Source organism: Echeneis naucrates, chromosome 4, assembly GCF_900963305.1.
Source record: "Echeneis naucrates chromosome 4, fEcheNa1.1, whole genome shotgun sequence".
NCBI lineage: Eukaryota > Metazoa > Chordata > Actinopteri > Carangiformes > Echeneidae > Echeneis > Echeneis naucrates.
Genome location: NC_042514.1, coordinates 19452851 through 19480622, shown reverse-complemented (window position 1 = coordinate 19480622; position 27772 = coordinate 19452851). Strand labels below are relative to the sequence as shown.

General features: G+C 39.1%; 2 protein-coding genes across 4 annotated transcripts; one reads left to right on the top strand and one right to left on the bottom strand.

Annotated features, from left to right (window-relative positions):
* Positions 1-819: 819 nt before the first annotated feature.
* Positions 820-5580, bottom strand: ptgs2b (prostaglandin-endoperoxide synthase 2b). The gene is made up of 10 exons (XM_029499199.1): positions 5520-5580; positions 5183-5299; positions 4960-5103; positions 4684-4827; positions 4116-4297; positions 3935-4018; positions 3595-3841; positions 2900-3186; positions 2667-2814; positions 820-2086 (listed from the first exon to the last, which is right to left on the bottom strand). Exons 1-10 carry the CDS (start codon positions 5578-5580, stop codon positions 1674-1676), a joined length of 1827 nt encoding a protein of 608 aa, XP_029355059.1. The 3' UTR covers positions 820-1673.
* A 227-nt stretch (positions 5581-5807) lies between these two features.
* On the top strand, positions 5808-26795 carry pla2g4ab (phospholipase A2, group IVAb (cytosolic, calcium-dependent)). Of its 3 annotated transcripts, none has more exons than XM_029499198.1 (20): positions 5808-6825; positions 9026-9146; positions 10214-10295; positions 10549-10697; positions 11013-11129; positions 11220-11257; positions 12238-12382; positions 13519-13655; positions 14069-14291; positions 14582-14696; positions 15967-16104; positions 16180-16269; positions 17683-17748; positions 18418-18548; positions 18671-18782; positions 19556-19740; positions 19842-20031; positions 21297-21454; positions 24543-24656; positions 25685-26795. In XM_029499198.1, exons 2-20 carry the CDS (start codon positions 9129-9131, stop codon positions 25691-25693), a joined length of 2217 nt encoding a protein of 738 aa, XP_029355058.1. In that variant the 5' UTR covers positions 5808-6825; positions 9026-9128; the 3' UTR covers positions 25694-26795. The 3 variants fall into 3 exon arrangements, with proteins under 3 accessions (XP_029355058.1, XP_029355057.1, XP_029355056.1); XM_029499197.1 differs by having other exon boundaries at positions 5809-6510; positions 6613-6825; positions 24543-26795; XM_029499196.1 differs by having other exon boundaries at positions 5809-6825; positions 24543-26795.
* Positions 26796-27772: the final 977 nt, after the last annotated feature.

Here is a 27772-nt window from a genome sequence, read left to right as displayed (position 1 = left end):
TTGGAATTTCTTCTGACGGAATTGTGAAACCTGCACACATTTTTAAAAGTTGTAAAATACTAGAAGCTATTCTGTACATTTTAATTTTGAAGTAATGGATGACTAAAAACTACGTTAGAAAACAAGTTATCGTAGTGAAAATGTAGCTCCTCCTGCTCTATTTTCTACGGAAGCGTAGTGCTTCCACGTCAGTAAAAATCTGTATCATGTTGTAACGTGAAAAGTTAGAACAATAAACCTTTCAGATTGTAACGTGATATTTTACTGTTAGAACAATATACTATTTATCACAATTTATTATGTTATAAGGGGATACTGATATTTTTTTCTTTTACTGACGTGGCAGCACTATGCTTCCGTAATTTTCCATTTTCATATATGCAAATTCTATGCATATAACATGAAAATAGAATAAAAAATTCTGGTGAAACACCCCAGCTGGTAAAATCAGAAATATTCTTTAGTTTGCTTTAGAAGGACTTGATACGTATTTATATGAGGTAAAATGTTTTTCCTTCTTAATCTTACCCACGGAAAAGCTGAAAATTTATTTTGAAATGCATACAGCTCTAAATGAGCTACACAGCAGTATGATATTACACTTACATTAAAATATCTGTGGAATGTGTCAGATTTAGTGTGTGCATGTAAGTTCTTAACAGCGGTCTTATGTTGACTGTAAGGAAAGCACAAGACTGTACTGTTTCTGTCTGCTTTTGTGTTTTAGTAAAATTGATTTCCAGTTTGTTTCAAAGAAGGTAGCATTATTTAAAAAAAGAAAATTATATATTCTATTTTTATTTTTTTCCATTCGACCATAGATTGCATACAAACTTTCAAACCTACCCATGACTTGGATTACATTGGTTCTTTAAGATGGAAAACCTGGTCTGCTCTTGAAGCATCAATACAAGTTTATATAAGTAATGATGTTGAACTTGACAACAAACACAAACAGCAATAGATTTCTGAAAAATGTTGACAGTTGCCTAGTGGTATTTATTGATGTCAATCTTACAAGGCATTGATAAAAAAAAGAAATGCAAAACATTTGCTATGAAATCAAATTAAAATTTCTATAAAACAAGAATACAATTACAAACAACAGGGCAGCTTAGGCATAATGTTATCAATGCCATTTCAAATGCCTTCAGGGAAAACATAGCATTAAGCATAAAGTTGCCTGTTGCCTGTGAAACAATACTGAAATAGGATTTTACTATTACATTAAATCTGATTAACAGAGACAGGATCGGTCATATAGTAAACTGTGAACATCACTACTATAGTGTACTCATGTATCACTGTCTGTTGAAACAGCTCAATGTTCTAACCATACAACTGCAGCAACATGAATGGGAGAACAGCAGTAATCTAAGGAATGCAGTGTAACATACTCTATAAAATAATTTATATTGTAAACTAATCTTCAAGTATCAAGATTTAGTGACTGAGGTCATTATATTACTCTTACACTCTTATCATACATTGATTCTTTCAATAAATAAACTGGCTCAGGCCTTGTTTTTGAAAATGAGCCAAAAATGTACACAAGTCTATTAAAAAAAATATTTTTCTATTGTATTATAAATAGAGTTGGAAATAAATACAAAAATAAATAAATAAATAAATATTTATGTCTCAATATATTAAAAACCTAGTGAAACAAAACATTAGAGCTCAGTAGTCCTTTCTTTCAAAATGACTGTAGGGTTGATATCGCTGCCACCTGAGTGGGATGTGCTTGAGTTGATGATCATGGACCCTGTCTCTTTAATATTGGGCACGTGAAAGGATGCCACTGGACACGGGCCCTGGACATTGTTGCAAACAAGCTTCTGCAGGGAGGCAGTGTTGATAATGTCGAAGCCCACGCTACCTCCGAAGGTGCTCGGCTTCCAGTATTCTGGGGAGCAGATGGGGTTTCCCATTAAACCCTTGAGGGAGAATGGGGCACCCATCTCCACCATGGTCTCCCCAAAGATGGCATTCGGTCTGGGTTTCTCCACCAGCAGGCCTGGGTAGAGCTCCACAGCATCAACATGTCCATACATCTCCTCCAGCACAGTGGCCATCTCTGTTTCTCCTGACGAACACAAAGTGGAAAAACAGTTTACTTAGTGATTCAATCTGGCCTCTGTCACTAGTGCAGCAGCTGCAAAGCTCATGGCTAATCTAAATATCAACTCTGTATTTTGGCTGAGTCAAGCACGTTCGATAAAAATCCCTCCTTCTCTTGCTTTTACTCTCTTTTTCTCAAAGAAGAGTTACTCACAAGTTCATCGTTCATTTTTAATTGACCTCAAAACTACTATTCTTGCAGAGTTTAAACCTTCTTTGAAGTAAGAGGTCTCTATATTCTGTTTATCTCTTACTCTCTGTGATGACATTCTGCTTACACTCTATCAAGATGAGACAAACATCTGGTTTTTAGAGTCACAGAAATAAATTCTTAAGCTCTACAGCTGGTAACGACTGAAAGTAAGTCTACGTCCTTAATCATGTTAAAAAAAAAAGCATAACATTTCATCCTATGATTTAATCCTTACAATCAGTTTATGACAATGCTGTTAATAATGCAGCCCTAATTTGGCCTGAGGAAAATTTCTTTTTACTTCATGCAAATTATTACTCTTTGTATTGGATTTATCTCAACTTTATCTCACCTGTCATGTCCTCAAAAGAGCTATAGGGCTTCATGTTGAACCGTTTCCTGTAGGCATTCAGAGACTGGTAACGCATTTGTCTGCTGTGCTCTATGGACTTAATGGACACATACATGATTGGTCCAGGGACATTACGGCCTCCAGCAACCTACAATGTAAATGAAAAGTTAGTTTTCATAGCAGCAGTAAAGTAACAATTTCAAATGAAAATCTGCCAAAAAAATCATTCTTACCCGTCCTGCAATTTGTTTGGTAAATGACTCCACCAGATTCCTGATGCCATGCTCAGTCACCACAGAGGTGTTGAAGACAAACTGCTTGTAACTGTAATCTTTCTCTTCAATGTGGAAATTATCAGGCATCAGTGGATGCCAGTGATACAAGGTGTTGAATTCTGAGGCAATGCGATTCTGGTACTGAAAGCGCTGGTTGAAGAGCAACTCAGGGTCAAACTTGAGCTTGAAGTGATAGCCACTCAGGTGCTGCACATAGTCCTCGATCACAATCTTGATGGTCTCACCTGCATGACAAATGATTGAATATTTCAGATTATAAACGTTTCTAGTTCCTCTCCACTCCACAATGAACCTCATTGTTCATAGATAATCATGCAATTTGAGAGTGTGACATTAGAAAGTTATATAAGACACGAAATAAAGAGAGCAGTTCCCATTTTTAAAGTTAAAAATGCATTTGTGCATTTTCAGTATATCCTGTTCCTGAAATGCACAATTATGTGCAACAGGATTTTGTCAAATGAACCACATCATAAAAAGTACAGCTTCCTCTTACTCTAAACTTTCAAGATAACAACATTAACATAATCTCATAACTGTTTTCCCAGCAACCGTACAGCAAGTTCATTATTTTAACTGTGAAGATGTTAAAAAAAAAAAACAAACAAAAACAAAAACCCTCTTAAACTAACCAATCAGGACGAGACGCGTCGTCTGGAAGAGTCTTTCATCATCCCAATCAGGGTGTACCTCCTTTAGCACATCACAGACCCGGTTGTGTTCTCGCAGCCAAATGGTAGCATACATCATTAAACCTGGGACCAGGCCAAAGGCCTCATGGCCCACAGCGAAGCGGTGAGATTCAGGGACATGCGGAGGGTAGTGCATGTCCACCCCCACTTCCTTTACTGTTGGGGGATACACCTCTCCATCCAAGATCTGCAAAGTTGCGCAGGAAAGGAAGCCACTGTTATGAATCGTGTGTGGTGTGAACCATATAGCTGTCGAACCAGCATCTGTCTTTTCTCATACCTGATGTTTAAGTTTGCCATCCTTGAAAAGTCTAAGTTTGTGTTGTCTTTCCAAGGTATCTCCATAAATGTGGCTGAGGTCCACCTGAGAGTAAAAACAGCACCATTAATACATGCTGCATCTTTAAGAAATCATGGTCTCTGTTTGGATCGGCTGTATTGTGATCTTGTAGTGGACTTACCCCATGACCTTGAGCTTGTGTAAAAGCAGGTCCTTTCTTCAGATCAGATTTGAAGAACTGGTGGGTGAAATGCTGTGCGAAAAACGCAAACATCAGACTGGTGCCTTGAGGATCCGGAATAAACTGTCTTCTCATCAAGAGCTTCTCGGCCAAAACTTTAGCGTCAGGCAGATCCTTTTTACCTGGAGAAAAAATTAAGAACTTACAGTAAAGGAACCACACTATAATGCTAGAAAAAAAAAAAAAAAAAAAAAAAAAAAACAACAACAAACAAACAACAATTTAATTTCTTCCAAATATATTAATCTGCCTGTGGTCATACTGGGATGCTACACTACAACAGTTAGGGCTCGCTTCATATTTTTTTGCTTGTGTGTGCAAAAACTAGTCTTATGCATTTAGTTTTGGCTTGCTGAGACAGGTTTGCTCCCTTTATTTCCAGTCTGTCACTCCACCAGAGACGGAAGCATTTTAAATTGTACATGTCCTGTGATGAAATGGACGCTCTTGCTCAGTGTTCAAAAATCTGAGAAAACTGGTTCTCCAGACGCAGAGAGAGTTTACTCACCTACTACCCCCATGGGGGTTGGGCAACCCTCGGGCACAGGGGGGAGGGTGCGTGTATAGTAGGAGAGGTTGGAGTAGGCTTCCCAATTTTTGTAGTCGTAGTCTGCATTGTAAGTCGGAGGACTATCAATCATGTGGGATCGGGCTATAGAGAGGGGGAGGGGAAGAGGGAAAAAAAAAAAAAAAAAAAAAAAAATCAGATTCTCTCCAAATTATTTAATGTGTAATGAAGCAGTTTCAGATCCATCTCACTTTGCCTTCAGCAAAAGAGACTTACACGTCAGCACGTATCTCATGATGGCATCTCGAAGAAAGGAGATGTTGTTGATGATGTTCCAGAAGCCCTTGAAGTGTGTGAGTAGGTAGTGGACTGTATTAGGAGATGGTTTCAGGGATATTTTCATCCAGGTCAGGAACTCAGCTGTAGAGGCCAAAAGATAAATTAAGTAAATGAACAAATCACCACAGTTCACTTGATGCATTTTTCAAGTCATACTTACGGGTTGTGCAGTTTTTCCCATAATATCCTGTGCGTGTGCAGTCACACTCATAGTTGTCGCTTCCTAGTGCTGTGCAAACACCCCTGTTCTCACAAGGATCTGAACAACATGGGTTGCCTGTAGAACAGATTCATATCACAAACAAAACCTCAGTTTCAAAATAGCTGAACAGAATTTCATTAGTCGTTTAATTTAACTATTAATATTATGAGCTACATGCGTCCAAAAAAATAACCAAAAAAATAACAATGATATAAGAAAACGAACAGATACAGAAATTCTAACTTCACAAGACCCCGCAGCCCCCAGTCTAAGCCACTGCTGTTCTCCCACTCACCTCCTTCGCACACGAGAAAGCCAAGTGCCGACAGAAAAAACGCAAATCTGAGGGTGTTCATACTCCAAAGGATTGGTGGCGTTTCTTTTTCGTTTCTTTTTCGTCTCCTTCTGTCCTTCTCTCTGTCTCTCCTCTCCGCCTGTGGTTCCGCCGCTCTGAGGCTGAGAGTGAATGCGGAGTTGCGCTCTACCGGCCGGCTTATTAAGCCGCGGAGTGATGACGTCAGATTTAGCAGTCCCGTCCGCCTCGGTAAATGAGCGCAGCGTGAGCAGGAGTGACCATTGATAGAGGTGATGCCCAACCGTGAGGAATTTTTTTGTGTCGCAACAGTAGTTTATGATCAACTTCCGAGTATGAGCTTTGGCAGATGATTCGTTGTATGCGGTTTCAATGTTAGCGTATTCGTGGCTTCCTCTGCCCTCCCGTTTCTTTCGTTTCCTTAAAATTGTCTTTTTCTGTAAAATTTCCACTTTGGCGCTTGGAGCTGTTTTGATTTTTCATGCAAACAGCACGTTGCATCATTTCTCTTACAAGCTTTTGTAAATTCACGAAGAAGTGTATCCCCGGGACGTGTTCGGATGTACTAGAAGAGTTAATAATAATGATATTAAAATAAAAATCAGAATGTCTCATATATCAACAGACATCTTCAAAACATAAACTCTGGCAAAGTGGGCAAAGTTTTACATTTTTGGTCGAAAGAAAAACTATTTCATTTGATATATTCACAAGAAATGTGAACTGTAAAACAAACCATTTTGCAGTTAGCGTATTAAACAGCGATTTTGCTGAACGTTTGACGGCAAGGCTTGTTCATGAGCTCGCTAATGTTATGATTATTACACCTGAAATGACCGGCTGATGACCCCGCAGTAGAAAATTGGAAAACTTTCCGCAGAAATTCAGAGCAAGCTTGTCGCCGCGTACCGCCCTCCTGTGGACGTGTGAGCCCACTGGTGCGCATTTGGTGGAAGTGAAGGGCTGCTGTCAGGTAAAAAAAAAAACTGACTCACTTTTGGAATTTCTGAAACCGTTTCCTGTCTGGTGTTTTTTTTTTTTTTTTGTTTGTTTTTTTTTTTGTTTTTGTTCCCAGTCATCGTTGTCGCTGACGCCGTCGTGCCTTTCGGCGGACTTGGCGGTGGTTTGGTTTCCTCTCGCCCAGAAGTGTCTCCTGCCTGCCGGGTCTACGTTCTGGAGGCTGCCGCCGAGAAGCACCTCCTCCATCTCTGCTCCGGCGCTGGTGGAGCGACCAGCATGACACTTTTGTCCGGCTTAGAAAGTTGATAGGGCGCTACGGTACACTAAGGTACGTTGCCATTTTCCCCCGTTGTCTTTTCAAGTGTCTGCAAGAGTGTAGCGTATCAGTAATAAACGGAAATTTGAAGTTTTAAGGTCCGTGCCAGTTAACTGGGTTTAATCAGCGTCTTCGTAAGCATTTCACTCTCCGCGAAAAGATAAGGAAACTGAAAAAAAAAAAACAAAAAACAAAATGCTGATCCTGAACAGATCAGTGTGAACCAAAATAAGAGAGTGCTTGTGTTCTTAAATATCGACTTTGCAGCTTCTGCAGATTGGACATATAGTATGCCATGTTCTGTATTCACGTCGTTGCAAAATGACTGTGGGGGATTATCATACACATTGTGTCTTACACAATGTGAATGATAATGCATTGTGTAAGACACAGTGTGAAGCACTAATATGTCCCACCAAGTTTCACGCTCACGCTGTGCCATCAGGCCTTGTAAGATCTTGCAAGAATCATGCAAAGTGGTGTGATAAAACGGTTTGTATGAAAGCAGAACACGAATAAGAATAGAACTGCAATAATTGGTCATTGTAAGAGATCTTGTTGCTAATACACTGTGATCCATAGAAGTATTCTGAAGAGATTTTTCCTCAATTCCAACCTTAACCTTTCATGTGTTTGATGGATGTATACTCATACAGGAGGACACTGAATGCCCTATAAAATCATAACTACCACAGCTGTTTTGCATCATGGCTGGCTGCTGTGTGTCTCTTTCACATATTGTGTCCTAATAGGAAAATTTTGGCTGGTAAAAGTTTCTGGCTTATGTTGACACACACACACACACACACACGCGCGCACACACAGAACAAGGCAGGCTGCATGCACTCTGATGCAAAACAAGGGGCAGAGGGAACTGGCACTTTGAAAAGTTGGACCACTGGAGCAAACTACGTGACCAGCGCTGTGAACACACAGACACTACGTGCTCTCAGTCCTTTCATTAATGATACGCTTTGGTGAACAGCTGAGAAAAGGCTCACTGACCTTGACATCCTGTCACCAGCATACACTCCCGTACACTCTGTTTATTTCTCTCCCTTCCTCTTTCCCCCTCTCTCTCTCTCTCTCTCTATTTCTCACACCCACCCCCTTCACCCACACACACACACATACACACTCATGTGCATACACCATAAGCAAATTCCTTTGAATAAGTATTGCAAAGAGAATGCGTAGTGAGTACTAAAAATAGTCACCTCTCCACCTCTTCATCTTATCTTACCTATCATCATATTTGTTCAATGATATCATCAACAGCAGAGAGAATGGCAGGTGATAAATGATTGATATAATTATTCAATTAAGAGGAGGTTAGTACTTGGTGTACACATGGCAGGAGTGCCACAAAGACTCGTCAATTGCCCACAGTTTCAATATGGATAGTGACAAAAATGACATCTCTATTTAGACATGTGAGTGACAGACAAGGTCTGAAATTATGGCCAACAGGAAACATTTGATGTGCTGCTTGTACATTAGTTGAGTGTGTAAGGACAATCAGTTGAGCAAGAACTGTCCACCAACAGTAACACAGAGAGGGACAATATAGCAGGTTGGTTTGCGTTGTGTCCTCTTAGAGGGAGTGATCACTCCAAATCAACACAAAAGTGTTCTCAGTGGGACTTTTATCCTACAAAAAAAAAATGTGTATTCTTGTATGATTGTTATCTTAAAATAAAACATTTATACCCCGATAGGTATAGTGTCCTCCAGAATGGCTATGTCCCTGTCTTTTAGACACTGTGTTGTTTTTGTCACATGTTAATACATGTCTTTTCACTGGTATCTTTCTCTGTCATTTACATGCGATGCACTTACTCTGAAGCACATTCCTATAAACTCAGACTCACTATCATGGTCTCACTTTCACTTCACCTTGTTTTCAGTTCAGCTGAAACAGCTCAGGCATTGGTTTCTCAGAAATTGTTCCCTTTTTGAAGGCTTCAGTATTGTACCTGGTTGGTGATGTTGGACAACACTGCTATTGATTTATTTATATTTTAGCGCAGCCAACATTTAAAAGAATTTTTTAATAGAATGTTAATCAGTGAAACCTACTGTCCTGTGTTTACACTGATATATATTTTTTATATATATAATATACATATATGTATGCAAAATTTGATGGGCCAACAGGTTACAACAGGTCCTCAGGTGATGTAACTGATACTCAACTTGTTCTCTCACTCAGGGTCGGCATGCTTCATTACTGAGTTGTGAGATAAATTTAACGGCTTCCTGAAATTTACTCACCTGTCATACTTTCCTGAGAATTACTCATCTGACATCTCATCATGGCTTCCAATATAATTGTGAGTATTGACATATTGTGCACAAACTATATATACAATGAGCCTAATAGCGGTAGAATTAAGGAAAGTAGAGTGGTTTAATTTACAGCACAAATCCTTATCTTCTTGATTTTTCATTTATAGTTTAATGAATTTCAATCTTGTTTCCCCAAAGCAACAATTTTTTTAAACAATATTGCAGAAAATATCTCAGTAGTAATTCTGTGTCCGTTGTCTTTACAGCAGGTGACATGTTCAAATGAGGGTTGTTTTTAGCTGTAAAGATGAAAATTCGATTAAATATGTGTCTGCATTCACAGCTTCTTCAAGTTGTTGTTATTTTTTTTCCTATTGTTTTTAGTCTCCTAACACTTTCGCCTTTAAATATTTATGTATGTATTCTCTCACGTAAATAACTTTGGTTGTGCAATGTGCCATTGTCAACAAGCAGGCTACTTGTGTCTCTAAAGATCGCTCATATCTTAAAGCCGTTATAAACATTCCCATTGACTGAGATTAGTAAGTAGTTATTTCTTGGTGGTTATAAGGCTGACGCAAAAACAAAGTAGGCTTATCATAAATGCAAAACAGCTTCTTTTTGAACCCAACACAGTTCAGTGTTGAGGCTTCAGTGGTGTATATCTGTGAAAGATGAAAGTAAAACCTTTTCGACATCAACTGTGTTTCTGCTCCCAGAAGGCCATTTTTAAGAGTGGACACATTAGCACAAACTCACCACCTGTACTAGAATATTTGGAAACATTTTTGAACCATAAAATAAGTTACTAACAGGTTACCATTACAGGTTACCCTATTCATATAATAAAATCTCACTGTAAATCCTTAACTGTAGTTTTAAAATGTGAACAGATGTTTTCAACTTGAGCATTTTCTAACGCATGTCACAGCGAATGTGACTGCCATTGTTAACATGCCAAAAACCCAGATATTTCCGTATCATATGTCATAACACACATTTTTCTCATGCAACATAGAATGCTTAATCTCCTTTGTATCATTGCTACTGGACTGGTTTACCAATGTCGTGAGGGAAAACCCAACTAACCCAAATGACGGTTGCATTGCAGGTGGAACAGCAATTTTCTCACAAATTCACAGTGACAGTGGTTCGAGCTGAGAGTGTCACCAAAGGAGCACTGGGTGACCTGCGTGAGTCTTTTTTTTTTTTTTTTTGCTCTCATCAACGTCCACCATTCAAGCATTTTGGTAATACACATCACTTAGAGTTTAATGATTTAATGTGTGGACAAAGCAGCTGTGTATTCGTTATTACGAGTTGAATAATCCCTGTGGGAAAATGATCACTCTAAAAAGAAATGTAATTATACTGAACACAGAGGCCATGGCTTCTGCTATTAGGCAATAATGTTGAACAGGCACATGTGTGTATTTGTGTATGCAGTGGACACCCCAGATCCATATGTGGAGCTGTTCATCCCAACAGCCCCAGAGAGCAGAAAGAGGACCAAGCACATAGACAATGACATCAACCCAAAATGGAATGAGACGTTTCACTTCATATTAGACCCCAACCAGCAGAACATCCTGGAGGTTAAACCTGCATTTCCGTGTATAAATCAGCCCATACCCATATCAGATGAAAACCTAGGATGTGGTGAAGCATAAACCCTCATGCACATTTCCATTTTAGCCTGTAATGAGATAACATGAGATAAGTAGTGCCATCATTAATGGCATTGTTATGCCTATGTTAGAATGCAATTATAATTCATGGACAAATAAAATACATTTTTACATTTTTTTTTTTTGGGGGGGGGGGGCTACAGAACCCAAAGATAGGTCAGAATACCTAATGTTTAGCTCTCAGTATTTATTTAACCATGAAATTATGTTTATTCAAATCAGCTGACATTAATGGATGCCAACTACGTGATGGATGAGACACTTGGGACAGCATCTTTTGACATTACCAAGATCAGAGTGGGTCATGCAAAGACAATGGAAACTTTCTTTATTGGCAAAGTAAGCTATTTAATCGATGAAAATCTTTGGCATCTTCATTATAAAGTCATGTTTGCTGAAAAACAACCACATATTTGTTTGTTTTGACAGGCAACCAAAGTGTACTTAGAGATGTCACTAGAGATCTGGTATGTATTCCCTTCAGAAAGAGTATTTTGTTTCACTGCTATAGACTGTTTGTGTCCTGTTAAGCCTAAAGGATGTTGTTTTAAAAAGCAATACCTGAACTGTGACAAATCCATACGCAGTTTGGTCACAGGTTCAATAATACAGTGCAGTCGGATATGAAGTCAAAGGACTTAAAGCAGCATGAACAAGAAACAGGATACTTGTATATGCTAATATACGGTTAAAATGCATTGCAATTCTCATTGTTTGACTGGATGGGAGTTAGTGGGAGGCTGTGGAAATGCCATACATGCTTGAGCGGTTAGTACATATGCAAAGGTGTGTACAAGGTGAGAGGTCATGACTGTTTGTCTGTGGATGTGTTTCTCACCAGACCACCCTCACAGCTCAGTTTCAGCGTCATCAGCAGTCTTATGGACATGGAAAAACACAACCTCTATGTTTCTCAAAAACAACAAAAAAACATCTTATTTCTGTGGCGTGGCAGGGCGGCTACTAATCAAGGAAAACCAACTGATTAAAAGATAATTCAGATTATTTTAACGGAATCTCCACATCTATGTATGTCAAAGCTCTAATAGAGATTTTGTTTTTAAATTAAATTAAGCACTGTAAAAGGCAGCACTGCGGCGTAGTGGTTAGTGCTATCGCCTCACAATAAGAAAGTCGCAGGGTTGGTTGCTTGTGTGAGTTTCCTCCGGGTACTCCGGTTTCCTCCCACCATCCAAAGACATCATGTTTGGGTTGATTGATGACTCTAAATTGTCCGTAGGTCTGAGTGTGAGTGTGAGTGGTTGTTGGTCTCTGTCTGTCTCTGTGTGTTGACCCTGTGATGGACTGGTGACCTGTCCAGGATGTACCCCGCCTTCTACCAACATGAGCTTTGTTTGGCTCCAGCACACCCCGCGACCCAGAAATGGATAAGCGGTAGAAGATGAATGAATGAATGAAACTTTGTTTCTGTTACTTCTATCTGCAGCACCAACCTGGACCTGCGGTTCAGCCTGGCCCTCTGTGACAAAGAGAAACAGTTCAGGCAAACCCGCAGAGAGAGAGTAATGCTGGGAATCAAGAAGCTGCTAGACTTGGAGAAGCCTCGTTTCCTCCCCAGCTCTCCAGAGGAGGTTGGAACACAGAAATTCAAAACCTACATAGCTTTCGCATGACAACATTATTCAAAGTGACATTAACATGACAGCTGGATTCGAAATCCAAAACCTTTTTGCCAATTCAGCTCATTCAAATACTAAGTTTGTCCACCCTGTTACAGTATAACACATACATTGTAGTGCTCTCTGGTTCTCTTCTCATAAGCACAAGCATTAAGGCATAATAATATATATGAAGGTTTAAATTTCTGCCGGGATTGATGAAGTATTTATCTATGATATATCTATCATATGAAGCTCCTGCCAGTACCCATTAGTTTACAGTAATTTAGCATAAACCCTGGAAATCGGACCAGCCAACCCAGCACTTTCCCATAGAAACTCAATGCAGACTCTGTCGCCAACAAATAACTGTCGCTGATAGGCATGTCTTCAGAATGAAATATAGTCACTCCCTGCTGTGCTGAGTCAGGTGTTTCCTCATGGTGAATGGCCGGTGTAGCCTCTTAACCTTGCACTTCTCTCACCTTTAGCATTTACAATATATCAACAGATATGCGTGTCGACTGTAAGATAATTCTCGTTACTCTCATGGTTAATGGTATGTGATTTATTTTCTGTGTCATTTCTCACCCTGAGAAACCAAACCAAACATTACAGTTCCTCCCCCAGGTCTAAGCTAAATGAGGTCTTGTTTCCCCAAATGGCCTTGAAGCCTGCTGTAATCTCCAGCCAGGCTCGTTCATGTCTTCAGCATATACCGGAAGCTCCAGAGGATGAGATAGCAAGTTACTGCCAGGATGAGTAGGATGACTTTAGTTGCTTTGTCAGAATATACAGAATGGCCTATGAGATAAACACATGCCAGATGAAGGAGGCCACATTGCACAATGAGAGTTATGAAATAGCAGAAAATCTGGAAGCATAAACAAAAAAAAAAAAAAAAAAAAGTTTCAAAAGTGTGACACAACTGGCGTGGCCCCCTCACTGTACAAAGTCATGGGAGAGACAGTACTCAAGATAAAAGAATGAGAAGGAATTAGACTCATGAGTTTGGCTGTGTAGTATGTAATTATGTGATTAAGCACACCTCCATCTTCCCCTTCTTCTCATCATGACTGATTGTGTGTATGTTTGTGTTTGTGTTGCAGGTACCAGTGATAGCTATAGCAGGTTCAGGAGGGGGGTTTCGTGCTATGGTTGGCTTCTCAGGTGTGATGAAGGCACTGTTTGAGTCTGGAGTCCTGGATTGTGCCACATATGTCGCTGGCCTGTCTGGCTCCACATGGTCAGTTTCTGTTTCTCCTGTTCTCTCTTGACACTCTGCCGTTCTCTGACTCCTTTCATTTCTGGGACCTTCTGTCTTTTGATCTGTCCTTGCTGTCACCGCTGCATCATCTTTTCATTCTGCCTGACTCTTCTTTGGTGTTGCCTTCTCCATGCTCTGGCAAACTTTCCAGTGTCCTGTGCTGACATGAAACTGTAATCGACCAAGCAAGGTTTATTTCAGGTTTATTTGTTTGTGGAGAGATTACATGGACTTCCTTGCAAGTAAAGTATTTCCTGCATAAATCTTATCAAAACGATCATTTTCACAGTTTTAAGCATATTAATTAGAAGTATTTGACATTTTACCCTCCTTGCATTTATTCTTGCACAACACTGCTTCCTAACTTTCTTCCTCTTTCTTTGTCCTTCTAGGTACATGTCCACTCTCTATTCCCATCCTGACTTTCCAAACAAGGGTCCAATGGACATCAACAAGGAGCTAATGAAGAGAGTTAGTAGTAACCCACTCAGGTTGTTGCTTCCCCAGCACATTACCAACTACATCCAGGCCTTGTGGAGCAAAAAGGCCTCAGGGCAGCCTGTTACCTTCACAGATATTTTTGGTATGCTCATAGGAGAGACACTTATACCTGCGGTAAGTGTTTGGAGACAGTTGTTTGCTTTCATTTTGAACGTCTATTTCCTTATTGCACCAGTATGTTAATCTCTCTCTTCCTTTTACCTCAATTAACCTCTTTGTTCTTTGAACTGATATTGCTTCCAAAATGCTCATTTTGTACTTTGTCTTTCCCTCATTTTTGTGCTTATTTTAAATATTGTTAAAAAATTATGTAGAGTATAATGTGTACAAATGTTTTGGAGAACTACATGTGAGTAAAGAAATGCAAGGGTGAAGGATTCAAACACCAAATTCTCTCCCACCAGAGGATGGACATCAAGCTAAGTGAAATTCAGGAGAAAATAAACCAGGCACAGAGTCCCCTTCCTCTCTTCACCTGTTTACATGTCAAGCCAGATGTTTCTGAGCTCATGTTTGCAGGTAAATGTCTTTTTGTATGCGTATACATTTGCTTTTAAGTTCAGTTTTATGCTGCAAGTACCCCATATCACTCACAGGCCGTTTTTTTAACTGCAGATGATTCCATGAAATTGACCACATTCAAATCAAACAAATGACACATAAGCGGCTCTGCTGGCATGGACAGAATGTGTCATGACTGGCAGGTAGTCATCTAATGGCGGCTTTGTGTAGTGAGATAGAAAGTAAACCATTTTTGAGGAAGTGAGAAATTTGTACAAGGCTGTGAGAGTTAGTCCTATGTTGTACAATACTTCCTCTTTGTCGAAGTAGCCTGCACATAAATTGTACACCATAGACTACAATACTACAAACACTAATAAATGAGAGAACAAAAATATACAGGGATTCTTGGACAGATCAGTAAATCCACACCAATGTAGGCTGCAGAGTCCAAAAGTGAAATGGCTTAAGACCTATGGAGACAATCTCTTGTCTAGTCTCTGGGCAGGTATCATTTGATGCTGTGCCATAAGCCCCACTAAAAGGACTAGTGTCTAATGCAGCAATTTAATCACATTACATACTTCTGTTTTCAAAGTTTATCAGTGTCAGAAGATCACAAAGCCAAAGAAAACATGGTCGCAATCCTTTGCATTTACAGATGAACCTGAATGACATCTCACTTAGAGTGCAGACGATAAACAAAGTATTGAGGTGCTATTGTGCAGTGTCACCGATGACTTTCAAGGTGAAGACAAACTCATTCCTAGTCTAGAATTGCATATATATTTTCTGTTCTGACTTCTTATCCCCATGCCTGGATAAAAAAGACAATGAGTACATAATTAAGATTAGACATGACATTATCTTGTTGTCTTGACTCTCCTTTTACCTAAAACGCCCAGTTTCTTTAGTAGTGGAAAATAGGGAAACGCAACCCTGGGAATTTAAGTTGAGCTCAGCTTTGTACATTTAAGAGGCACTTATTGCCAAAAAGGTTACTGAGGTTTAAGTACTTCTGTTGTGGTGTGAACAGGACTGTGTGTACGTTTTCATGTATTTGTGTGACAATTGGCACTCACTTACCTGAGTGTTTGTGTCTTTCAGATGCTGTGAAGTTATTACAAATATGTTAAAATAACTTGTTAAACTCAGGTTGTATTATTGAATTAGACTCAGACAGCATATCGTCTAGCTTTGTAATATATTGTTTTTCAGTGCCATAGTTTTGTTTTTTTGTTTTTTTTTTTGCAAAACTCAACATTAACATTGAGATTTCAATCTGAAGACTGGGTGGAGTTCAGTCCTTATGAAATTGGGATGGCAAAGTATGGTACCTTCATGACCCCAGACTTGTTTGGAAGCAAGTTCTTCATGGGAACTGTTGTGAAGAAATATGAGGAAAACCCTCTTCATTTTTTGATGGGTAAGAAGATGTCGTCATCAAAACCACCATCAAGCTTTCTCTCATGATACTGACAGTATACCTGTTCGGTCTCAGGTGTTTGGGGGAGTGCCTTCTCGATTCTGTTCAACAGAGTACTGGGGGTCAAAGACACAGCTGGTGGCAGCACCATGGAGGAGGAATTAGGTAAGTTTTGGACTGAGATACGCTACAATAATCCCTCGACTATCGCGGGTGTTACGTTCCAGAACCCCCCGCGATAGGTGAAAATCCATAGGTAGGTGATAGGTGAACAGCGTGCTGTCATTGGTCACGTCTCCTCTATCGGCCAATATTGTGTGGCATGTACAAAATAACATTGAATATTTTCAAAAATCTACAAAAGAGTGAGACTGCGAAAGGTGAACCACGATATAGTGAGGGATTGCTGTACTTCAATGGTGGTTAAATGCATTTCACTTAATGAAATACTTGTGTTTGAACCACTAATTGATATAGCAATCTCAACACAAGTTCAGTTTAGTAGCTTTTAATGATCTAGATCATGTCAGGTGGTCTTAGTCAGAAATAAAGTTTACCAAGTTGTCATGCAATTGTGGATGCTTGCATGTCTTGTTTTACAAGTACTTGTCTTCAACATTTACCTTTAAATTTTAAACAGAAATTTTTATGGCCTGCTGACACAGTTCATCCGTGATTCAAAGAGCCTATAAATGGCCTCATTAGACCTTTTGTCTACTTCCTGTTTCCCAGATAAAGAAATAAATAGAAGATAAAAATGGATGATAATGTTTTTTCCATTTCCGGTTGAATGGCACAATTTAAAAGTAATAGAAACACTTTGATTCACAATAATACAGTATAGCACCACCGAGAGGAAAAAGTATGCCAACAATTCAACTCAGCTTCAGCTATATTATTGAACAATGAATACTGACTGAGGGTTAGGGTTAGTATAAAACTGTATAAGAATTATTAAAAAAAAAAAAAAATTGTGTAAATGACCAGGCTATCTGGAAATTTGTTTGACTCATTAACAAACTTATATTTTTAATGTAGCACAATTTCCTTTCTTGTAATGTAAATAATTGAATTGTTGATTTTTGCACATCTTGAACATAATCCAAAAGTTGTTCTGGAAGTTTTACAGTCAGGAAAATCCCGGACACGTCCTTTAAGTGAGAATCAATGTTTGTTTTCACATTTCATTGTCTTCGATAAGTTATTACCCTTTCACCCAATCTACACCCTTTAAAAATAGCAAATCTAAATTTATCCAACCAGATTTAGAGTGTGTACGTGTGTGTGATGTTAGCACAACAATGGAAAGGCATCTTCCTGTGTCTATTCTGTATGCTTTTTTAATTCTGCAGAAGTGCTAAAAGGTATCCACCCAGAGAAAGAATGCATTAGTTTATTGGGTGTATTACATTTCCTGAAAGACGTGCCTTGACAGAGATAAAGAACCTAAAGTGAATTTGATGTCACATAGACAATTTTTTTTTTTTTTTTTCGGGTGCATTTTCATGATGCGAAATAGCCTAACTAGCTTCTTTTGACGTTTTTATCAAATGAGTGAAGCCATCTTGTTCCTTACAGAGCAAATCAAACCACAGCACATTGTTGGAGAAGACAGTCTGGACAACGAGGATGAGCCACGCCAAGGTGAGCGCTGAGTTACATGAGGAGCTGAGAGACCTCTGAGAGAGAGACTGGGAGACTTACAGACAGCACATAGTTGTTGTGCTACTATACTCTGCAACAACATTTTAGGAAGTAAGCACTGTATCAAGTGCCTTCTTAGTGAAATAGTAAAACTAGGAGCTAAAGATACAAAGAGGAAGGAAAATGGTGGTGTTGGAAATGTTAAATGAGAGATAGATTTTTTCTTCTTATTATACATTCATAGAGCTTAATGTTCAAAGCCCCTGAAAAGACTCGCCTAACATTTTTATCTATAAAACAAAAAAAAATGTGTTATTCATTCTTTGAATGAGTTGTTCCTGGTGAACTAAATATTAAAGACAGAAAGTCTTGTGGATTACAGTCAAACCTGGTACCTCACAGATGGCAGGCTTGACCATAGTCCGGCAATAGAATATTTTGAAAACACAAATGAGAAAAAGGTAGAATAAATTACATTTGAGAGGCAGACTGATACTTTGTATTATTAATTCTGTGATTCCTGTTTTCCTCACTGTTGTTTTCAATTGCAAAATTATCATTTATCTATTTTCTGCATTTAGGTAACTTCTTAAATTTGATCCTATCCCACATTTATTGCAGCTACAATCAGTCTTAGAATACATGTTGTCCCGCTACTTTATTTTTCAGGTGGGACGGAAAACCAGGAGGCAGAAGATGAGTATCATCGCACCGCTCAGGCCAGCTGGGTTCAGAGGATGTTCACATCTCTCTTCAGTGACTCTGCCTTGTTCAACACAAGAGAGGGCCGAGCTGGAAAGGTGAATATGTTAATTCATCTTACCATTAAAATTGCATACAACATACAACAAAACAAAAAACCAAAATTCTCTCTACAAAACTTGCTTCCTCTTTCCATAACGCATTCTTACTGCGTTATCAGGTGCATAATTTCATGCTGGGCTTGAACCTGAACACCAACATCCCCTGCTCTCCAGTCACTGAGGTCATGTACCACGCTTCTTCACCTGAGGAGGAAGTGGATGCCGTCACAGGTTTGTAGCAGTTATACAAGTTTGTCCTAAAAGAAGTGAAGCTCTCATAATAACACTGAAACTGATTTTTTGTTGTTTTGAAACTCTTTTCCTGATTCTGTGTAAGCATAGCGAATGTGAAGGGGGTCTGCCATCACCGTACAAGTTACTAGTTTTACAAAGTACAAATTGCCACAAATTTGTGGCATTGATACTATTCTTCCACCACAACTCAATTTGGCGTACAATAATCAGAGAGTTTATTGGAATGGGATGCGTTTTTCTGGAATCACAGCGGTCTAAAACATTACGGTACTTGCATCAAGATTTCATACCTTGTATTATTGATCCTCTATTTTTTTATACAGCAAGCACACCAGGAATTATATTGAATTTGTAGAAAAGGAATTACGTTCTGATTTGGTTTTAACTGCTTGTACAGCTAACTATAGTTAGAGCTGTTGATTGAACCTAACCTGAAAATATTTTCTTACTGTAATGACAGAATTGCACCAAATTGATCAAATATTGATCATCACTCTGGTGAATTTAAAAAGTGTGTCGCCATATTATGTCGTATTATGTCACGCGTATCCAGCCACGTAACTCCCAAAGTACTAAAAACCACCGTATGCAGACAGATTCACAACATGAAAACAGTACCAGCCAGACGTAGGTGAATCATTACATGGGCAATTTAATTTGGCCGGTCTTGTGGAGTAAAATTTGTTTGCAGACAATATAATTTTCCATTCATGCTGCATCATTTGTCTGATTTTGTTTGATATTCTCAGATCCAGATGAGTTTGATCGAATCTATGAGCCTCTGGATGTAAAGAGTAAGAAGATCCACGTGGTGGACAGCGGCCTGACTTACAATCTTCCCTACCCTCTTATCCTGCGGCCGCAGCGCGGTGTTGATCTCATCATCTCATTCGACTTTTCTGCACGGCCAAGCGACTCTAGTCCTCCTTTCAAGGTCAGGATATGACTTTGAATCCTTTTAACTTTCATTGTTCAAAGCATGCAGACAAGGGTTTCAGACATTGTACTTATTTCCTTGGTAAATTTATGGCACAGGAGCTTCTGCTAGCAGAGAAGTGGGCTCGCATGAACAAGCTCCCATTTCCCAAGATCGACCCGAAAGTCTTTGACCGTGAGGGCCTGAAGGAATGTTACGTTTTTAAACCAAAGAGGGGAGAAAAGAACTGCCCGACAGTCATCCATTTTGTCCTCGTCAACATCAACTTCAGACAGTTCAAAGCACCTGGTAAGTATGCCTTCATGTTTAGTTTGCCACAGCATGTGTTAGTGGGGAAAATATGCAACGACTCAGTGTCTTATTATAATGTGGGTCTAACGTCATGGGACTTGAGGTTTTGCTTCCTCGAAGTTGTGCAGTGGAACCAGACAATTTTATTATGCTTTGCTAAAAAGTGGGCCCCTCGTCTCAGTGATCCCAGGAAAGAAGTCTGCCTGTGCATTCGGCGATAAGCATGCCTTCATATTACTTTGCTTGCGTGTGTGTATGTGTGTGTCCATGCAGATGTGAATCTCACTGTCTTGAGTGTTTTATTGGTTGCTTGGGTGAATTATGGTTCCTTAAGGAACCAGGTGCCAGGAGGGAATCTCTCATTCTAGTGGGAGAGCTATATGTGTAAACATGCCATACATCACTGGACATAACTTTACATTTAGTAGGTCATCAGCCCACATGCTTCTGCAGTCTGTTTATGGACATTACATAAGCCTTTTGCACTCCAATCTAAAACACATCTGAAGGAATGATACCATAAATGGACTTCCCATTTGTGAAAAAAGCATTTCCTAAGCCATAACTTCTCCCTATTGGTGGCCTTACATCTTTATTCCTGTAATTAATGCCATTTAAAGAACATTCAGAAGGGTCAGTTCTAGGAAGCGTGTAAAGATAATAAACTATAAAGAAGAGTGAGCAGTGGTTGATAGGTGTATGAAAATTTACAGAAAAAATTCCATTGAAACATCCCAAAAGAGCAGCAGTAAGAATTACATGTTGATATTATTTAGTCAAACCATTTTGTCTAGATAGATGGAGCAGGCATGTTTGCAATAAAGGATAATGGGGTTTTTAGATACATTATTTATTAAATGTTCTATCTCTCTCTCACAGTCTTGTTCTCACACACACACATATATATATATATATATGCCAAACGCACAATAGATTTGCACTGCGGTATGTCTTGTGACACCTGGTGGTATTTAACCTTTGTGGTCTTAATCACCAGATTTTTCAATTAATATAAAGACGAACCTGATCAAACAATCAGTGGGGGTGATGTCCAACGCCCTTTGAACCTTTAAACCATCATAAACAAGAAACCAACATGAACAAGCAAGGATGACAAAATATTATAAAAAGTTTGAAAAATGAAAAATAGACCTTTGTATTAAAGGTTTTGTCGCCTGCTTTTTTCAGCTCACTAATGAAAATAAATTATGTATTTTATCACAGTTTTTAAGTATTTATTACAGTTTACTTTTTACTCCCAGGTGTTCCCAGAGAGACTGAGAAGGAAAAGGAGTTGGCAGATTTTGACATTTTTGACGACCCAGAGACACCTTTTTCCACTTTTAATTTCCAGTACTCCAACGAGGCCTTCACTCGTCTTCATAACCTCATGGAATTCAACACTCTCAACAACCTGGAGGTCAGTTTAGGCAATATGGTTTTACTACAGAGGCACAAAAAAGAGATTTTATCAGCTTTCTGTTGCATGTGACAAAGTGGATAAATCGTCCACTTCCTGTGTGGAGTTTGCATGCTCTTCTCGTGCCTGCATGGGTTTCCTCTCACCATCCAAAGACGTGGGTTAACTGGTGACTCTTAATTGTCCGTAGGTCTGAGTGTGAGTGTGAGTGGTTGTCGGTCTCTGTCTGCCTCTGTGTGTTGGCCCTGTGATAGACTGGTGACCTGTTCAGGGTGTATCTAACGTTGGCTGGGATTGGCTGCAGCACCCCCCACAACCTGGAAATGGAAAAGCGGTAGAAGATGAATGGATGGATGTTGTTACTAAGCAAATATTAATTCATTGTGCAACAAAATTTCAAAATTAAAAATCTCAAAGGGCCATGTAAGAATGTATAGTGCAAGCCTTGACAAGTTGACAGTAGGTGTGTCACTATGTAAGGCCAGACTCACTTTCACTCACTGAATCTGAGTCATTTCCCTGCTTTGTAAGGATTTTAGATGTGACATTGTGTATTTGATTTCGCCAGACTGTCAGCTCATCCAGAAAGATATTTTCATGCAACTTGTATGGAAAACCCATTTCAGCTTGACGAAAAGTTTTGTAATTTAAAGACTTCTAACGAGCTTGTGACTAATGATCTCTGATAAAGCTGCAGTAACATCCGATGTCCACAACTTTGGTTTCTACTCAAATAGCTCAGCAACTATTTGATGAAATTATATCCCAAGAAATCCGGTACAGACCTGCATGGTCCCTAGAGTTTGACTCCTACGCATTTTCATAAAACCTTTAGTCATAACTAGTGCTGTGCGATATGGATAAAAATTTTATATCCCAATATAGGCAATTTTTTATCCTGATAACAATATATATATCCCGATATAGTATTTTTTATTAAAATTATATATATACACACATGAAATGAATGAATTTCTCTTTTCACCTTTTATTTATGAAACATATTTGTTTGGTGAGTTTTCTTCTTTTCATCAATTTGTGGTTTTGAGGTAACGGTAGTGATATGTCACATTTTAATGCAGTCTCTGTGCTGTTCTTCATGCTGTGTCTTTAAGTGATAGAGAAGATTAGACGTGTTCGAGTCGCTAGTACCGACTTGTGGGCGGCGTGTTTTGCAGATTACTGTTGTCTGGTTGGGTCTGACTCCCCCTATTTGGCACTAATTCCTCTTTGCTGGTGACGTTAAAATGCTACTGCAAAGCTTAAGCGTCGCTCTAGTTACATTAGCTGAGCTAACCCAGAAGCCCACACATTAAAATTACGATAAAAACAATAGCGGATCATGTTGTATTATTGCTCATAACTACTTATACCTTGTACTGGTGTCAGCCTAGACCTGAGGTTTTCTGGTCTTTCTATCAGTCATGCCTTGAGGGAATTTCACATTTCTTCAAATTTGGCACAAACAAATATTTGGACTCGAGGATGAACTAGATTTTAAAGGCCAAGGTCACTGACCTCGCAAAACATGATTTCAGACTTAACTTCTGAATTCATCCACTAATTAGAACACAATTAACACATCTGTCTAATCACATAAAATTATGAAATGATTGTTGTTATCATCACAGATAACATCTGTCATTATGAAATGAACGTGTTTTTTTTTTTTATTAATATTTTCAGCAAATTAATAGTCATCATAATCAATGCTGAAACTCATGAAGATGAGATTGTAAAGTATTTCCTATAATTCGGCTGGTTTGTGGAGGCATACAACAGGTCATTTTAGCTCCTCTAGTGCCACCAAGAGGTTGGCAATTTTGATCACTGAAACTTCTCAAGACTGTCAGATAGTAACTTTGCATTTTGTACAGATACTCATATTTTTGGCAGAGTTCCAAGGTGAAAGCCACCGCTGACAAAAAAGAACATAAAGGCTCGTCTCACTTTCGCCCAAAAACATCTTGATGATCCCCAAAGCTTTTGGGAAAATATTCTGTGGACTGATGAAACAAAAGTCTGCAAAACAACAGTGAAACATGGCGGTGGTAGTGTCATGGTTTGGGGCTGCTTTGCTGCTTTAGGACCTGGACGACTTGCTGTGATTGAAGGAACCATGAACTCTGCTCTCCACCAACAATGTCCGGCCATCAGTTTGTGACCGGACAGGACAATGATCAGGACAATGATCCAAAGCACACCAGCAAGTCCACTTCTGAATGGCTTAAAAAACACAAAATGAGGGTTCTGGAGTGACCTAGTCAAAGTCCAGACCTGAACCCAATTGAGATGCTGTGGCATGACCTTAAAAAGGTGATTCATGCTCAGAAACCCTCCAATGTGGCTGATTTAAAACAATTCTACAGTGGGCCAAAATTCTTCCACAGCGATGTGAAAGACTCATTGCCAGTTATCGCAAATGCTTGACTGCAGTTGTTGCTGCTAAGGGTGTTATTAGGTTTAGGGGGCAATTTTCCCTTAATAAATAAAATCGGCATTTAAACCTGCATTTTGCGTTCAGTTGTGAGTTATCTTATAAACTTATTTAAGTTTGCTTGATCTGAAATGGCTAAGAGTGACAAAGGTGCAAAAAAAGTCAGAAATCAGTAAGGGGGCAAATACTTTTTCACAGCACTGTGAACACACATCTACCCATGAGCTATCATGCTTATCCATCGAGGGTTGTGGGTATACCCTGGATATTTCCCCAGTCTATGACTAGCCTAACTTACACAGATAAAGAGTCATTCATACCTAAGGACGAGCTACAGTTATCAAAAAACCTAACCTGCATGCCACAGAACTGTGAGCTCGTATTGTTGCTGTGAGACGAGTGAGAGCTACTTCACCATGAAGGACATCCTGACACACACATGACATTTATAATTAACAGCTTAATTTCACATCAAATAAGTCAATGTATGTACGATCAGATGTCTTAGGAGATTATTAGATGACAGCATAATTACCAGTAGCCTTAAGAACTTGTTATTGTCAGAGATTTTGAAATACAGTTTAATAGCATTTGCCTCATTCATGATGACATATGGTACTTTGCATGTAATTCCTGTATTGTCTCTTGCAGGTTATTAAAGAAGCCATCAAAGACTGCATTGTCGCTCGCAAAGAGAACCCCTCAGGCCTCTCGCGTTCCTTCTCGCTCAGCGCAATCCCTAAAAAGAAGTTTCCCAGAAGAGAGGTTCGACAACCTTGGAATCACTTGGAAAATGATAAGCAGTAGCCTTGTTTGGAGACTATGGGAGAGTTGATCTTTGGGAATTTTTCAAGGAAATAATTCTCTTCTTGGAAAATGCAGTCAAGTTGATTTCAGTTTACTCTTTCTCTGGAGGATTAAGTAAACTTGTTTGTTGAGTATCTGTAAAGGCATTTCATCTTTACTGGCAAAATCGGTATGATTCCATTCACATACAACACAGTGAGAATTTTCATTGGGCTTTAATTGCACCAATGCAAATAGGAAATTCCATTGGTATTTATTGGCCACAAAAATGTACTGGTTGCTTTCCTGCTGCCTGTGTGAATGACTGGATGTTGAAAATACTGTGTGACTGGATTGTCCAGCTAACACCTGGCATTATCACAAACAACAGGAGACTTATCTTTTGTTTTTAATATTTACTTTGTGTTTAATGTAGTGTGTTCATTCAACTCACTTGATTACATTATAAAATCGTTTCTGTGTCAGTTACAAATTTCCCTTGTTGACAGCTTTTGGCTTTAGTTCATGCTGCTTCGAGGGAGGCTGCATTTTTATTTTCCTTATGACTTTGTATGCAGCCATGCTGTTATAAAATTTAGCTCTGAGCTGTGATGACACACAGTAAAAATGCTCACCTGCACAGTGAAGGAGGTGAACTCTTTCCATATTGAACATTTTTCAATGAATGGCTTGTTTAAACATGTAATCCTGTTTAAAACATGAAAGAGAAACTCGTAACCATTGGTTTTGTTTGATCGCAACTCCTATGCACACAAAGGGATCCCCCTCTGGATAACTCAAACGTCTCAGTGATGTTTACCCACCTACAGGGAAAGACCACTCCCCTGTAGGGAGTGCCTCATATCAAAGCCACCATTTTGGAAAAACAAAATGATACCATAGAAACAGCTCCACTTGCTCCCGCCTTCTCTCTCTATCAGTGTCATTGCAGGAAGATGAAGCTGTATTTATCTTCCTCACTGTGTTGTTCCATTCTTCCTTTTCAGGTACAGTAAAGCATGTTATCAGGCCATTCCCTCTCCTTACACACCAGCCTACATCAGGACTCAGAGGCCCTCATATCATGAAGGGGAGCTTAGCTCAGAGCAAAGTTAAAGCAGGTTGGACTTGTGAGGGCAATCCCAAGACCCATTTGTAGCTGAAAATGGTGGCTCTCTGCAGCTTTCAGTGGAATTTTACACACTACACCTACACCTGCAGCAGCGGCGGCCTGGAATCTGACACACTACACCTATACCTGCAGGGGTCCAAGGGCTGCAGTGGAATTTTACACAGAACACTCTGACCCCTTACTTATGTTCAAGCCCCACTGGTGTAATGAAAAGTGTAAAAGAAAGTATTCTGCGGTCTTGCTGTCAGATTCATGGCCAAAAAAATGTTTATGCTGTCTTTCTTAGTTCTGTCCTGGTTTTTGTATGTGTATATTTCTTGGAATGTGTTGCATTATGTATTCACTTTTGCTTATCTCGCTCAGTGCTCGTATCTGTATGTTAAATACAGAAAACGAAAACCACAATGCCACATTTAAGCTTACCTCTGTTCCACTACCTTCAGTACTCCAATGCAACCTCTCATATAGCATTTCTTTTGTGAAATTTGTAGACAAAAATTATATATCTACTTAAGCGCTATAAATGATAAATTGAAACTTAAATCAAAGCTCACCGTATATGAATTTACTAAATGCTCCCTGAGTGACTGATTGGCTTGTCTGCTTCTGCCCTAACAGAAAAGCTTGTCGTGACATTGGACAGAATCAAGCCAGCGAGGTTACTAACCTTTAAGATAACTTAAATATAACCTTTTGAGATTCATTTGCAAAAAAAGTTCTCATGAATGTTAAAAAGATAGAAGCCAATGAAACAAGCACTCATCATTATGATTGTGATTTTCCTGTCAAACTCTTCCATCCTTCTAGTGTCTTTGTAGCATTTAGACAATTCCTTTAGAGAGCACGCATGAACTGTGGACGTTTCTGTACATTTTTCCTCAATAACATATAATCTGTATGTGAGAATGTTTACAAATGTGTAGGATAATAAACCATCACTTCTAGGAAATAAAGATATCTAATATTATAACTTACCAAGCATGGCGTGCATAGTATTTATGTGAAGCCTATTAAGATGATAATAAAAGAGAGAATTTACCTTGTGTGATGGGGATATTATGGGAAGAGTAGCACAGATATTTCATTGTGTTGTGGTGGATAAGAAAATGCCTCAGAACATGTAAAGTTCGAGACAAAGTAAAGTAAGAGAAACTTTTCAAGTATTTTATCATGCAGCAGAAATCTTGGATCTCTACAAAACCCGGCCAAATAAAACCAAAGTTATCTGTATAGCAAAAGGTCAATAGGTAGCAAAACGTTTGTCATAACACCCTTCCCCTTTAAATTGTGTATATTATACACTAAAGGAAAATTTCTATGTAATCCATCTTTAGCACTAGAGGCTTAAACTATTTCAAACTTGCCTCACATTCATTTAGGAGTATTATGGGGTAATCAATGAACTTCAAAAGCCAAACCCTATGCATCACTGGCACAGTAATCTCAATAAATTCCGAACAGGTACTTTACTGTGACTTTTGAATACCACACTCTCACTTCCAGAAAGGAAGAAGCCACCCACAGTCTCTCCCAGTCTGAAGACCTGCTCCAACACAGCACCCACTAAATCATTACATTCCCCAATTAAACCATCATCTAACAGAAATACTTCTCCTCTGTGAGAATACTAATTAAGTGCTCAGGACACTTTGCTATGGTGTTAGTCCTCCTCTCTGGCACGGAAGTGCCCTGCAGATTTGCTCTGACATTTAAAGCTAAAGTATATAGACAGAGGCTGTTTTGAGTTTCATCTCCTCCGCATAATCTTTCTCTCTCTGTATCCCGCTGTGCACTGCAGGATGGTAAACAGTCTCCATATTGAAAATTTCCAGGGCTTGTTAATTTTCACGTTCAGGTGAAGGTCATGTATGTGCCTGTATTCTTGCCTTTTGATGTGTTGAGTCATTCACATAGCACAGACGGGTTGGGGCACTCCACAAAGCCCACAATGAGGACACTCATG

Excerpts from the sequence above, each read along its gene's own strand:
- ptgs2b (XM_029499199.1), bottom strand. The coding sequence starts at position 5,580 with ATGAACACCCTCAGATTTGCGTTTTTTCTGTCGGCACTTGGCTTTCTC. Across the intron at positions 5,300-5,519 it reads CTTTCTCGTGTGCGAAGGAG|GCAACCCATGTTGTTCAGAT; the intron begins GTGAGTGGGAGA and ends TCTGTTCTACAG. Across the intron at positions 4,298-4,683 it reads AACCCCCATGGGGGTAGTAG|GTAAAAAGGATCTGCCTGAC; the intron begins GTGAGTAAACTC and ends TTTTTTCTCCAG.
- pla2g4ab (XM_029499197.1), top strand. Across the intron at positions 10,296-10,548 it reads AGGAGCACTGGGTGACCTGC|TGGACACCCCAGATCCATAT; the intron begins GTGAGTCTTTTT and ends TTGTGTATGCAG. Across the intron at positions 11,258-12,237 it reads GAGATGTCACTAGAGATCTG|CACCAACCTGGACCTGCGGT; the intron begins GTATGTATTCCC and ends TTCTATCTGCAG.